Source organism: Trachemys scripta, chromosome 18 (assembly GCF_013100865.1).
Source record: "Trachemys scripta elegans isolate TJP31775 chromosome 18, CAS_Tse_1.0, whole genome shotgun sequence".
In the NCBI taxonomy this organism is placed as follows: Eukaryota; Metazoa; Chordata; order Testudines; family Emydidae; genus Trachemys; species Trachemys scripta.
The window spans coordinates 2,694,090-2,709,560 of record NC_048315.1 but is presented as its reverse complement, the minus strand read 5'-3'; the positions used below and the strand labels follow the sequence as shown (position 1 = coordinate 2,709,560).

The window sequence follows — 15,471 nt, the reverse complement described above, 5'->3', positions numbered from 1 at the left end:
AGCTAATTACATCACAGTCACCCAAGGAATCAGCATTCAAACAGCCTCTTCTACACAAGTCCATGGGTTTTAATTGGGCAGCAATGGACAATGCTCTAATTAAAGAGCTGAATGATTTTCTAACTAGTAAATTCCCTGCAGATGCAGCGAGTGTTACCACCAATTAACATTATACCCGAATGTTTGCAATTACTGGAGAAGGAAAAGGGCAAAACAGAAAATCCATTCGGACTTTAAGCAGAGCCTGAATTGTGGTACAATACCTGAAATGAAGCAATGCAAATTCAATTACATATTCTGGTAGCTGCTGCTGGTGGCTACCAAACAAACCAGATTTACATAAGATGATAGAGAAGCTCCTTGGCACCCAATGGGATGGGGAGCCAGCCCCCTCTTTAGAACTAATGAACTGTGCAATGAGGAGCTCAGGAACCCACATTCCCAGAGGCAAAGTTTATCTGTTAATGCAACAAACACTCCCACTAAGGCCTGGTCCACACTAACCCCCCACTTCGAACTAAGATACGCAACATCAGCTACGTGAATAATGTAGATGAAGTCGAAGTACCTTAGTTCGAACTTACCACAAGTCCAGGTGCGGCAGGCAGGCTCCCCCATCGACTCCGCGTACTCCTCTCACGGAGCAGGAGTACCGGCGTCGACGGCGAGCACTTCCGGGATCGATTTATCGCGTCTAGACAAGACGCGATAAATCGAACCCAGAAGATCGATTGCTTACCGCCGGACCCGGAGGTAAGTATAGACCTACCCTAAGTAAAAGCAAAGAGCTCAGAACCCAACCATTCAGTCAACAGACTGTAGGCAATATCGCATCACAAGTAAATCTCCCCACAGGTGCTGAAACACAATCCAGAGAGCAGGTGGGGGACTCAACTGATAAAACATTAGGTCACTTTGCAGAAGATCAGACTTCAAAAATCTCAGGCCTTTTAGCCCTCTAGCTAGCAGGTAGCAGTGAGGAGATGATAAGAAATGTGGAGTTGATGCTTAGTTTTCACCGGGTGGGGAGAGTGTCAGCATATAAATGCTTCTTAGCAAAAGTGGTTTTGAGCACGGCAATGAAATGGAGGTTTAATCAGGAAAGCCAGTTTTTGAAGATGTCTTCAGACATTGAGGGTGTTGAATCATGCAAGTGGGGCTCATGTAAACAAATATCCATCTTTCTACATATCACAGTGCTGACCACTCTAATGGTTTCTGTTAGCTTGATGCACCTCACAGTACATTACTGTGTTTCAACCCATTCCCCCATTACACTAATAGTACTGAGCTAACTGTATTTCAGCTTGCTAGCCAGCCCTTAATGGACACACTTCACATCTTGTTGCACCTCTTAGTAGCAGTGTTGATCACTTATCCCATTACATGCATTATCTGAAATAAAATCTTCTCTTCAAAAAATTTTTATGAGAGAGAATCTCAAACTTAGGACGTACTTCAAGAACTCTTAATTATTATTTTGCAAAATCCCAGTGCTAGATGGCAGACTGGAAAGGGCATGTAAGAGAAAAGTAATTTATAATGCTGGAATATGATGCTTCAGAAATCTGACATTGAAATTTCCAGTCCAATGCAAAATGGTAGGATTTCAACCACACAAATAAAAATAAATAAAAAAATGACCAGCCACACAATAGTAATATTCACCCAGATGTTTGCTTGTAAAAACCTCCTCTCTGATATGAACTGCAACGCTAAGGTAGTGAATGTGGTTAAGGGTTACAGAAGCCATGTAGCACTAGTTCCTTCATGGGCAGGAGGTGCTTCAAACTCTCCGAATAGTTCTCAATTCTTTAGCCTGCCTGAACACTACTACACTAAATTTTAATAATTACTGTCTATACAAAATCTTTGCATACAAGTCTAAATTGCTAAATTAAAATGGGCAAAACATTTCAAATAACAGCACTGCATTGCTCTAGAATGGGTGGATGGAATCACACAGGCCTAATTTTATTTGCAATACACTTATATGACTTAGATTCAGTATGGATGTTGTATACATAAAACAACTGATTACTTTGAACAGCATCCAGAGCGAATACAGATTCTATAAAAGGTAATACAAAAATTAGTAAATCCATTCCTACCTTATCGTTTCTTCTATCAGCCGATCCGAGCTGGAAGCAAAAAAAAAAAAAAAAAAAAAAACAATGGTCAAAAAAAGTAACAAGCACTAAATATTTTAGATCACTACAAGCAATGTTTTGCAGAATACAGCCCTTTAACAGTTAGCCCTGGTGGTGAATTATTTGGGGGGCCACCCAAATGAAGACTTGGCCTGTATAATGAAAGTCTTAGCAGAAAATACAGTTGAAAGCCTTCGCAGAAACATATTAAATATGTTCGTTTGGCGAGAGCACAACCTCATCCTCTCCGCTATCTCAAATCTTGGGCAAGCCCCAAATGGACCTAATATAATAACAGTTGTCAACATGGTCAAAACATAAAAGCTGAAACTGAATTCCCTTTGATTAAATCTACACAAACTGGTTTGGAACTATTTGCTGAACAGAGTGTGCACTTCATGATGGAAAAACGGGACATGCTATTTCTGAGACTGGCATACGGCACCAAGAAGAGCTAGAATATTTATATCCTCAAACTATGGAACGCAGAACTTGAGAGCCACGCACGTGCCACCTAGCTGACCACTGCTATTCAGGAAGTTCCATTGCTACATCCCTAGGAATATGAAGCCCACAGCAGCGCTCTGTGGAGACAATGTTCACGGAGAAGAACAAACAAAACGCCTAGAATATTCAAACGATTTTGTTTTTTCTATTATTCAGGTTATTGTAAATACCCAGTTTCATTTCAAAGCCATATTTTATAACAAGTTACAAAACACTGAAAATAGAAGTGTCTCGTAATAAAGCAGGTAAAACTTTAATGTAGCAGTGCAATGTATCATCACAATATTTCAGTATCTGTCATTAGGTGATGCTCCCATATTTCTAAATTTAAGAAAATCTAGTCTAATATGTACATTTTTTAAAATCCACAATTAATCAACAAACACTCAGAATCAGATTAGGAGTGTAAAAAAACAGAAAAAAAAATCTCCCTGACCAGCATGAATTAGCACAAACAAACAAACAATTCCACCCCTCTCCTCAAATCAACACAGTACATTCAGATATGTGCTGTAGGACTTAAGTGCATTTCTTCTTTCTCTGTGCTCCATACATCACTGTTTAACAATTTCCTTGCCTTCATCTTATGCAATGTTTATTCCACAGAACTACATGAACCCTAGAAGAGATGCCGAGAAAGGGAAGTGTTTGCTACTTTAACCTGGCATAGAAATCAATCTGAAGTTTTTATTAAAAACAACATATTGAATTTATTGCTGCCACGATAAAAGGGTTATAAGAAGTAAAAGAGGTACGATTATCCTCACCTTACATTCTTTTTGCTCCCACTCACTTCCAGGACTCAGTTTTTCCTTCAATTAGTTCAAGAAAATAAGTTTCCATGAGCCATCTGAAAGCAGAGCTGAGTTCTGCCTCCTCTTTGCAACAATCTGCCCAATTTGAAACTTTACCAGAAACCCCCACACGTACGCCCCCATCACACTAGTGTGATCACACCGAAGTAGCAACTTGTGCAGTATTTTTATATATTCACTCTCCCAGGAGCAGATGCTAACACAAGATGTCCCGATTTCATCTGTGTTAAGGAGAGTGAAAACAAACAAGTTGCTATTTTCAGTGCAGTCCATGGCTTGAGTTAATATTATGAAAACATGGAGAGTGACTACAGCCAGCCAAAAATATTCAGCGTGAAAAGAAACAGAGGACTCAACTGAGGCACTCAAGATTGTAAAAGGTGTAGTAAAAGTAGATTGGTCCCCTCAGCCCCTAAAACAAAGTCACTCAAATCAGTGGCAAGTAAATTAGAACAATCTAAAAAACCTGCTTCTTCGCACGATCAGTAGTCAGTCTGGGGAATTTACTATGGAATGAGTGCAGAGAGCCAAATACTGTAGTTATGGAGACTATGTAAAGATAGCCAAATGTCAAGTTTCAGGGCATTCACTGATCGCTAGAGGAGATAGGAAGGAAAGAAAAATTTCTCAATGGTATGTAACCAATTTGAGAGTGTTCTTTTAGAACACTGCTATCTCTTCTAACTCCAACAGGTAGATTGTGTGGGTGACCCAAAATGATGCTGATCTACAGGAAATAAGAGACTAAATAACAGATGGAAAGCACAACTGTGTACATTTCTGAGTTTTTGTATATTAACAATGAAAAAGACATTGCAGAGTTTGTGAAGTGCAGAGTACGAACTGGTAATTGGACACAGTTTGCATTTATGAATATTCTTTGGAGCCAAACAGTTCCATCAGTGGTGTGATCATTTGTTTGGGTGTCCGGTTAGGGGAAGAATTCCAGTCAGCCTTATGGGCACCCAGCAGGCATCTCAAAGTCTGCTACTGTCTTCAATGCTGTTATACCTAACGGAAATGCCAATTTTAGTCTGCAGGTATTTTTGTCTCAAGAATGACTACTGCTGCATACATGAAAAATCTTGGAATGCCAACCTCCCCTCCCCCGCCTCCAAAAAAACAAAAAAACAAAAACAAGCAAAAAACCCAAAAGTTTTTGCAAGTGTAAAATGTATTCTTGCAGACCTCCTCTTCTGTTCACCATGCCACAAATGACTAGGATCTGATAATTCAAATAACTTAAAAGCCAGCCATGAAGTGCTCTTTGGTGGTGTATTCAGTGAAAGTGAGACTCCCACAAAGTCTGGGATGGGCCATGAGCAGCCACATGGTGCCTTTGAACCAAAGGAAAGTTACAGCCCTATTTAAATCTATTATAATTTACAGGGGCAACTTGTCACTGTCAGCCTCAGACTGAAGCCTAGCAATACAGGTCAGAAATACCGTACAGAACTCATCAGCTCTTCGTAAACCTAAATGGTGAGTGTAGAACACTTTCATTTCAGTGGAGAGGAAAAAACAGAATAGCTGAAATTGTTCATATAGAGACCTAAGTGACTGACACATTCTCCCATAGTTTTCCTAAAAGCAACGGTTTTCAGGCCATGAAGTGATGGCTTATCATTTCACAGTGAAGCCACTAACTGTTCTCTCTACCTTAAAAAGCAAGCGCAATTTAGTCAGCTTTATTATTTAATCAGAAGATTAAATACCAAAGCACCACATTTAAAAGCTTCAGTCCCACAAGCTGTGCAGCAGATTAACAACTAGTTTCATCATACAGAGCTGATATACTCATCAGCCACAATATTTGGTTTTAATAAAATATGGTTAAACCTACAGCCAGATTCTAAATGCTGACAGATCATATCCCAGTTCAGTTCAATGCATAGGAGTTTTGACAGACTGCTTAGTGTGAAAAAAGGTATTTCTATAGCAGTAACAGTTTACCATAAAAATATGTAACTATTCAAAATGAAGTCATGTGTGTCTATTTCTATTCCCATTACATCTGATTACCAAAAGGAGTATAAACAGAATCTCTTTTCTAATTAAGTCTTCTTCCAGCTGGATGAATCTCATGCTGTCATAAACAGAGTGCATCTGCTCTGAAGCCACTTTGGTCACAAACACGAGTCAAGCAATAGGCAATGCATTATCTTACTTCTACTGCACTTTATAGCCCAAAGCACGCCATAAACTATCCACACACACAAAATCACTTCAACTCCAAAATAAAGCTACTCTGTGGTGAAGACTGGCAGAGGTGGATAATCTGTGCTAACACAGCCATACATCTTTCATCACCTACACCATTCAGGTGGATTAGAAGAAAACACCACCACAAAAAATGTTACAGCCATCTAAACCGAAATAACAAACATGCAGCAATTCTTGATTTTTAGAAATGGCAATCATTTTCATTTGTTCCAAAGGTACCAGCTGCAGTTGAAAGTCTCTTCAGAATGAATGAAGCACAGGTAAGTAAGGCTGACTTGTGTAGGACAGAACAGACAAGTCTTAGTGTTCTTATACTAGATGGTCGACCCTTCTATGGTGGTGAAGCACTGGAATGAGTTACCTAGGGAGGTGGTGGAGTCTCCTTCCTTGGAGGTTTTTAAGGCCGGGCTTGACAAAGCCCCTGGCTAGGATGATTTAGTTGGGAATTGGTCCTGCTTTGAGCAGGGGGGTGGACTAGATGACCTCTTGAGGTCCCTTCCAACCCTGATATTCTAGGATTCTATGATTCTATTCTTGTCACGTAAATTTCCTTGAAGCTGGGAATTCATGCAAATCTACTGCACATAACTACTTCAATATATCCTTCTCAATGTTCCAAGGTCACTCCTTCCTTCAGCTTCACAGTGAGAGGCAATCAGACAGACTGACAGTATTTTCTAAAGCATACTCCAGTCATCAACCTGCAGCAGACAGTGAACTAGGATGTGTAGTGATGCTGTTTACAGTCACTGTCACTCAGCTGCTTTGTGACTTAAGACATTTTTTCTGAGATTTTGTCCATGACTCTTTAACGAGATAGCAGTAGCTTATAGACAAGATCAATGTATTAGAAATCTTAAAGTTTAACAGAAGTATTAAACTTTTCGAGAGTCAAACTTGAGCATATGTCGAATCATAGAAAGTCAGTCCTACTGACAAACCATGATCTGTATTCACAAGGTCTCTCTCATCCAAGGCTTTTAAAATCCACAACCACCCATCCAAGAGATAGGTAAGCTTTATTCCATCCATTTTACACCTGGATATATCAAGAAACAGGGCGGTTATGTGATTCACCCAAAGTCATACAGTACATACATGATAGTCAGGAAAAGTCCTGAAGCTGTAACTACTAGACTACACTTCTACATTTAACACAAGTTACTTTCACAAGCTGGTATTACTGTGTGCATACATTTCCTGGAATTCCACCCAAGAGGAGAGGATGGCTAATGCTTCAACCCACAGCACTGTCTTGACTCTCTTCCTGAACATTTGCTGCACCTCAGTAGAACATTTTGTGTTAATCTCTACTGCAAGGATATTAAAACAAGGAAGCTTGATTTACAGTGTTTTTAAATGACAAGTTTACTATTTTTATATAAGTACCTACACTTTATCCTGCTCAGAAAATAAATGTGAAAACAGAATTTAGTATGGTGACCGAACATTGCACTTGTAGCATGGAGAGAATCTAAGGTATCTGCTGACTCGTGCAAAAATTCTTCAGAGTTTGATTTCAGGTGACTTCAGTAATTCAAAGTACACAAATAAAGCATGGCAGAACAAAATTTTACACTTTTCCTCCTTTGACTCAAAAGCGTGAGTTATTTCAATTGAAATGTTTAATTGAAATATTTTAAACATTCACAGATATCTAAAGAAGTTAAATCTCTACAGGTAGCTTGTCTAGGTCTAGTCAGACATTGTTTGCTTGTGAGGAAATCAGAAGCCCATGTGCTAAAGAGGTTTTTTTTGGTCAAATGTTAAAGGAACAGAAAATGTCTGATCAATATTTTAGGAAGCATGCACTGTGCTTTACTATTAATTTAATTTTGTTCAAATTTGATCTAAAGATGGAAGGACATTTAAACTTATGCGGCAGGAGAAAAACAAACCAGACATACTATACGTACCTTAATAAGTGGTATAGAATATGAAAAGTATGCAAAGTCAAGAAAAAGAAAATAGGTTCATATTCATTGTTTTAATTAAGCAATTAGTAGCTAATTGAGGCATGAGGTAGTTCATTTCCTTGCTTAACTGACAAGCTCAAAGCATTGACAAATGTGCTCCTTACAAAATATCATGACTTTGCTGTTCTGTTTTCCGAACGAAAACTGCAAATCTGGTGGACATTACTCTGTGAACACCTAAGCAAGCAATGATTGTTCAGGGCAATATTACTCTGATTCGCCATCTGTTTCAATATGCCAGGAATTTTCACCTGTCCACACAGATGGAGCTTTGATGTCGGCATTTAAAAATACCTATGAAAGGAATGATGAAAAGATGCTGAAACAATCAAATACTATAGCACATGGCATGAATCCAACGGTAGCAATAATGCATATGAAATAATCAGGCCTTTGTGCAAGTACTGTAACAATAGGAAAGTTCTTCCAATTTGTCATCCACATAAAGACAGTTATAGATTAAGTGAAACAAGAGAGGGCTTGGGGGGGTGGGGGAGGAGAGAACCCTGCTCACAATACAAAAATTTTAACCACCAAATATCTTGCCTCCCAAGTCAGGTTTGCCAGCTAAATAGCAGTGAATTCAATCACCGATGCAGACTGTCACTTCATGACTAAAAAGGGAGAAATCTTTGTCCTATTCAAGTCAATGAGAATTTTGCCACTGACATCACTGGGGCCAGGATTTACCCAGTGGGTTTACTTGACAGGGAACAAAGTTATGTCAGTGTCAGCAAGACAGTTAATTTGTACACACCTCAAAGTCCTTTTATGAAAGAAGGCTAAGGAGGGTACTTTAACCTCTGAGATACAATCAGATGCTTCAAGCATAAACGTCAGGACCCTATTTCACAACAGTAAGAATCATTTTGATATAAATGAGAAAACACACAGTAGACTGGCTAACAGCATTTGCTGGCTCTTTTTCCTCTCTTTCCGTAGCTGGAGCTCATTTCATTTGCAAAGCTAATCGCTTTTCCTTTGTTTCTCCCTGTAAGGGGCTCACTACACACTGCAGGTCTGGGAATGCAGCTCGCACTGCAACAGATGCCTCATTGGTTGCTTTGCAACAGTCTTTCTTCCAGTAATTTGGCTCTCCAGCCAGGTCACTATTTGTTCCACCTCTTCTGAAGTTACACAGTTCAACAGGATCACTGTCCAAATGCATTTCCAGACTGGTCAGCCTCACTTTGGCCTGTGTGCCAGTATCTCAGTGACTGGCAGAGGAACCCAGACCTCCCACTACACCGGGTTCCAGCCCAGAGACCCTCTACCAGCAATCTAGGTCTTCAGTGCCCCTCCCCTGTTGCTGTTTCCCTGGGCCCCTGCCTACCAAGCCTCCCGATCCTCTCTTTCCTGCTTCTGGGTTTACCACTGGAGCTTACTCTACTTCCGTGGCTACTTCACCCCTCCTAGCTTTGTGTCAGACTCCTTACTCCAGGACAGGATCCCACTGCATACTCTCCCCTTGGGGCTTTCTCCTGGCTCCTGATGACCTCCCTCCTTCCAGGAAGTGACTGCAGATTCCAGCCCCCTTCTGCTTTCAGCCTCTTGACTTTATAGTGCTGGCCTAGCACTTCCCTAGCTGGGCTTCACTCTCAATCCCGGCCCTCCCTTTCAGATGATGCCAGGTGACCTAACCGGCCTCTCATGCCCTTGTTAACCTTATTGGCTGGGGTGGGATGCACACCCTATCTTTCAGTTGGGGGAGTGTGATTAATTGCCAACCTGGATTCCACCAAACTGCTTGCATTAGGTCATTTCTATATTCAGAGCCCTGGATCACCAGGCTAGGCAACTAGAAGCTTCAAGAAATGTAATATTACAAACATACCGACCAGGAGAAGGTGTACAGTATCAGGGGGTAGCCGTGTTAGTCTGTATCTACAAAAACAACAAGGAGTCTGGTGGCACCTTAAAGACTAACAGATTTATTTGGGCATGAGCTTTCGTGAGTAAAAACCTCACTTCTTCGGATGCATCCGAAGAAGAAGGAGAAGGTGTACTTGACTTGCACGGCCAGCCATTCAATCGTTTTGAAAAAAACAAGTGGAGGCTCTAAAGTAAAAAGCTCTGGTTGATCAAAAGCAAAGATCAAACATCTCTCTTGTTTTGGGCAAAAAGGAAAAATAAAACCTCAGATCATTCAACTTTTTAAGATTAAGTAGAGAATGAAAACTAGAATACATTTTATTCTGTGGTAGTGAACAAAATGTTTTGTCCACCAAAAAGGAAACTAAAAATGAAATTAAAACATCCACACCTTTGTAATGCTACTGTCCATAAAAGGGAACACCGTAAAAAGAGCCTTGTGCAAACAACAGGAAAGTCCTTGCTGAGCTTCTAGCAAAGTACTGGTGGAAGCAGCAGCTTGAGGTATGTGAAAAGCATATGACAAACAGCGAGGAGTAGGGGGATAGATGTGACTACAAAGTATAAATCTCATGTCTCCATCAATATACATGACAAAATCTGAAAAGAGATAATCAGTCAAAAAGGTAATGACTTGAAATGAAATGAGTGTTTTCAGGGACAAAGGCTCCTTATACGGAAACGATTTTGAGAGCAGATGGATAGAGGCACAAATCTCTGAGCAAACTGCAAGCTTGCAGGTTTTGCTTCATGTGTTAATTAAAACAAATTCTTGAAGATAAAAAGACTCAGAGTAAGAGTTTTCAGACTTTACTTCCTCAGAGGCATAATGAAAAAGTGTAGCATGTCTGCAATCCTCAAGCAGAACGACCTGTACAAATATCTTGCAGGCACATGGGACATTAAAATTAAGATATTACACAGATATTCAGAAATCTTGATTGAACACCCCATTTATAGGTGCTAAACATCCAAGTGGGCTTGTTCTGCAGATCACTGTAGTGTGGAATTTAACATTTGGTAGCCAGAGAGTTTCATGAAGATTGAGAGCAGACACTAAATTGGTAGGGAGACAACAGAGCACTACTGGCACTAAAGAACTTATGTTCTAATGCAACTCCCATCAGCGTAAGCAATCTGTTAAATCTGGAGTGAAAGGCATCAAAGTATAATCTCTCACGCTGGCCAGTCAGCATACAATGTCACTGGGAGTTTAATTTCTTTCCAGATAGTCACATGCAGTTTATGCATCATAGAAATATGCAAGTGAGAACACAGGGCAAGCAGTCACTGAGTACTATGCCCGGAAATGCTTATAACAACAGCGGAGGGTGGGGGGGTGTAGTCTCAAATTTAAAATTCCAACAACATTTCCTAGACAACTTGCCACAAATGCTTGGGCAGAATTATTTATTAAAATACTGGAGACTGAACAGGAGCCACACTATGTGGCACATTCACAGACAGCAGATGTTGGCATCATCTAGGAAATGTTTTCTGATTAGACTAATGTGTGGGGAAAATCAGCATTATTCAGCTGCTCAGGATACATATTATTTGCTTACTATTTATGAGCTCTCCCATTCAGGCTCAATTCTCTCTCATACCCACCAAAATTGCCATCTAAATCTTTCCTTCCTCTCTCCAAGGGGCTCCTCAGGAAGGACTACCTTGAAGTTATAAATGAGAACTTGTAAAGTGCTCAGATACTACAGTAACAAGCCCAGTATCAATACCTATAGATAGAAAACCCCACCCGTTAGTGCTGTATTCTGGCCCTAAAGCACAAAGAGAAACCTACTGATTTAACAAAGGCTACTTACTTTTTGTCCCTTAAAAAAGGGATCCTATAAGGCAGGGGTAGTCAATAGGTAGACCACGGGCCAAATCCGGACCGCCAGATGCTTTTGAACAGACCCTGAAATATTTTTATTTACTTATTATTGTATTTTATTATTATTTTCTCTGGAGTCTGGACCTTGACCAAGAAAATTGGACCTTGACAGAAAATAATGGTCTACCCCTGCTATAAGGCTACCTCCAAGCCACTTATTTCCTGTCAGTTTCCAGTACACAATTTATCTGAGGAGGACGGTTAAAAGCCTAATATAAAAACAGAGACTATCCCAAATCATCTATACCTCAGAAGTTTAATTAAGTGAAGCAGCTGGTTTCCTATCACTAGTAAGAGCCAAAAGTGATTGGTTGGATGGCACCAAGATCCCCATAATGAAGTTTCGGGAGGCTCTCTGCTCTTGGTAGTACAGGTTCCTGGAGAGACCAACCCTTCCATAATTGCTGTATATTACCCATCGGAAACGTACTAAATGAACTAAAACAGGGACAGCCATTAATGTAAGTCATTATCACTAACCACAACTGTCAGAACAATTCCAGTAAATCACTAATGGACTATATCGGCTTTTCTTCAAGTTTTACATACTGTATGCAGCCCCAACATTACAAGTGCTGCTTTCATTACACATTGTAACCCAGGGAAAAATTGAATATATTTTTGTCCAAGAAACAATCAATACTTAATCATTCATATGTAAACGTTTTAAGGAGCAGCTTCACAAAAGCTGAACACTAACCTGACAAAAGAGATTGGGTCTATCAAGATACAACACAACACACTAATTTGCATACACCTCTGAACAAGGGGACTGCACAAGTCCATCATGGGGAAGAGCATTGTCTATTAATTGTACTCTTGCAGACAACGGATCATCATGGCTTCTGTATCCCATTCCTAGTTCAACCACTTACTGTGTAAGCTTGCGTAAGACAGTTCACTCCTCTCTCAAGTGGGCATAATAATGCTTACCTATTTTATAGGTGGGAGAGACAAAGAGAAGGACTGCAAGATTAGTATCTTCAAAAGGATTATTGTCCTGCAAACAACAGCCCTAAATGTTGCTCAGGGTATTAATGCAAGTCATTTCCAGCAAAACCAACAAAAAATGAAAGATGAACACTGAGGTTTTTCTTTTAATATTATTCTGTTCACAACTCTATTAAAAAAATCTCTGTAGAAAGCCCTAATGTGCTCTGCCTCCCCAATTCTGTGAATCTTCATCCGCTGTCTTTGTTTTTTTTTTTTTTTTAAAGAGAGAGAGATGGATGCAGTAAAGCATGGGGCTTCCAGCTAGGGATTTGGCCAAATTACTGATATAGCAACCATCTGCCCATTCATTAGGTTTCAAAAAATGATTCCTATAATTGCAGGGGTAAATACACAACACACTGAATGTCTGTCAATTTTAAACTTTAAAGTGCACTCTACATTTAAACCATCTGTAGCCCAAATTTGAGATGCAATTCAGTAATGTATGATGATCTGCAATGGTGTTTTGCCAACTTGATTTCTTGTAAAATTTCCTGCACTCTCAGGCTTGTCTTTTTATCTGCTGATAGTACAAGATGGCTTTCTTCCAAAGGTGAAATTATACTCAATAGAAACAAGCCTCTCAAGTGAAAGAAGAGCATTCTTCACCTTTAACCTGATAGCAAAGCTAAAGAGGAGGGGGACAGGGAGGGGGATGGAAACTAGTTCTTGTTAACAATGGGGATTTGAAGGAGATCATCTTTAGAAGGGGAGAGCCACTACACTATACCAAAATGCAGACCCCAGGGACATCAAGAGGTCTGTTACAATGGCCAATGAAATTCAATGGCCAAGGTTATGCTGGAGGATTGACTAGATCAATGGTTCTCTGCCAGGGGGCCATACTCCCCTAGGGGGCCATGAGCCAGTTTAATGGGTCCATGGGGCTCTGCGGCAGAAGCCCCGGTGCTTCCCGCGGGGCTGAAACCTGAAGTCTCAAGCCCTGGTGCCCCCGTGGGGCAGAAGCCCACCACTCCCAGCTGAAGTCCCATTCACCCAGTCCCGCAGGGCTAAACCCCCAAACCCCAACCCTGCCCGAAGGCTGAAATCTGGAGCCCAGAGGCCCCCCCCGGCCAGCTCTGCAACTGAGGCCCCAAGCCCCCCTTTGCTGAAGCCCTGAGGCCCAGCCCTGCAGCGCTAAAGCCCACGACCCCTCATGTCTGCAGCCAGGAGCCCCAAGCTCCCCGCTATGGCATCTGAAGCCAGGAGCCCCCCTACCCCCACCCCAGGCCATGGAGTTTTTAGATAGGTGGGGGGCTCAGAAAGAAAAGATTGAGACTAGACTAGACTGGATTAGATGATCATCATCCCTTCTGGCCTTAAAGATCTAAAGACTCAACTAATAGTTTTGCTGGCAAAAAAGTGAAAGCTGTCTACACTGAAACAGGATCCTTTGCCCTCTTAGATTCTGTTTTGAAGTCAGCTAATTTTCAGAAAGCAGATGGCTTCATGTAAGCAATAAAATTAACACTGCCCTAAATTATGAATGTCAATTTTAGGAATATACTAATATTCCTAACCCAACATTTTGCATCTCCCATCAGAAGTGTTTACAGTGAAGCAGATCAAGATATCAGGTTCACGACGACAGAATGAGACTGCTCTGAGGAAGTCCCTAACATGAAGAATGAAATGACATCTCATCAAAATCTTACCCGACTATAAAAATTATGCAGGTTTCTTCTCCACAAAGCTGAGTGCCCTGACACTGCCTCCCTAGCTTTCACTCTCCCTACCTTCCCCAAACTTCGCTACCAGACACTCTGAACACCCAAGCTCTCCACCTCACCAGCAGCCAGGCTGGAAGGCTCTTGTCAATTTCACTTCCTGAAGTGAAATTGACAAAAGTCTTCAAGGTGGGCACTTGAGAAGCAGAAAAATCTCAGTTTTGTTCTCCTGAATTTTTCTATAAATCCCTTCCCATGAAAATTTTTGCAGTCCACTTTTCACCCTCATTCAGGATGAACATTTTTTTAAAAAATATGAAATTTCTCGCTAGAAAGGGTTTCCGTTTTCCAGTCAGCTCTGATTATTTACATCTCCAGAAAAACAGGGGATGGATTCAGAAACCATTATTTCAATATAGCTCCATAAGTGTATATAATGCCGTCCCAAAGGCATGAATGAGGCTGGCATTTCCAAAGATGCCTTAAGGGACTTAGGTGCCCAAATTTGATTGCACTGCAGTGGGAGTTACACCTAGCTTCCTTGGACTCCTTTGCAAATCCCAGCAATAGATTGGAGGGAAAGGACAATGATCTCAGCAGCAGTCCTTTGGATGGGCTGGACAAAAGTTTGTTTCACCCTCCTCTAAGGGTACATCTACACTACAGCGGGGAGTCGATTTAAGATACGCAAATTCAGCTACGTGAATAGCGTAGCTGAATTCGACGTATTGCAGCCGACTTACCCCGTTGTGAGGACGGCGGCAAAATCGACTTCTGCCGCTTTTTGTCGGCGGCGCTTACTACCACCTCCGCTGGTGGAGTTAGAGCGCCGATTCGGGGATCGATTGTCGCGTCCCGATGGGACGCGATAAATCGATCCCCGAGAGGTCGATTTCTACCCGCCGATTCAGGCGGGTAGTATAGACCAGACCTAAGAGACTTTCCTCTAATAGAAAATCTGTTAAGCCCTTTGGGGCTAAACACACAACCACTGATGTATAATAGGCATCTACAAAAGTACGAGACATTTAAAGATCCAAGAACATTCTTTAAACAATGTACATTATTTATACTGGGAATTCCGGGTTACTTTACTGGAGTCTGTTCTAAACCCATTCCCACCACTTTCTCAATGAATAAATAATAAAATACTTGCAAAACCCAGTTTTCAAAGCCACCCCACCTCTGCAATAACTTATCAGCCAGAGTTGTGATGAGTTTTAAAACAGGGCAACCCCCATGGTAATGAAAACTACAATAATGCAATATCCTGCTAATTTTCACAGACACACCAAATAACCCCCACACCAGAAATGTAGTCTTAATTTCATGCTAGTTGAAGTTAAATAGATATGAATACATGGTAACAGCATT

At 40.9% G+C, this 15,471-nt stretch overlaps 1 protein-coding gene across 2 annotated transcripts in view; it reads right to left on the bottom strand.

The window, feature by feature from the left end:
- The window catches only part of GOSR1 (golgi SNAP receptor complex member 1), a 57,471-nt gene that overhangs the window by 14,731 nt on the left and 27,269 nt on the right, over positions 1-15,471 (bottom strand). For both annotated transcript variants that reach the window (XM_034752398.1, XM_034752399.1), the window contains exon 7: positions 2,112-2,141. In XM_034752398.1, the coding sequence (XP_034608289.1) occupies positions 2,112-2,141 (30 nt within the window). The remainder of the gene's footprint in view (positions 1-2,111; positions 2,142-15,471) is intronic.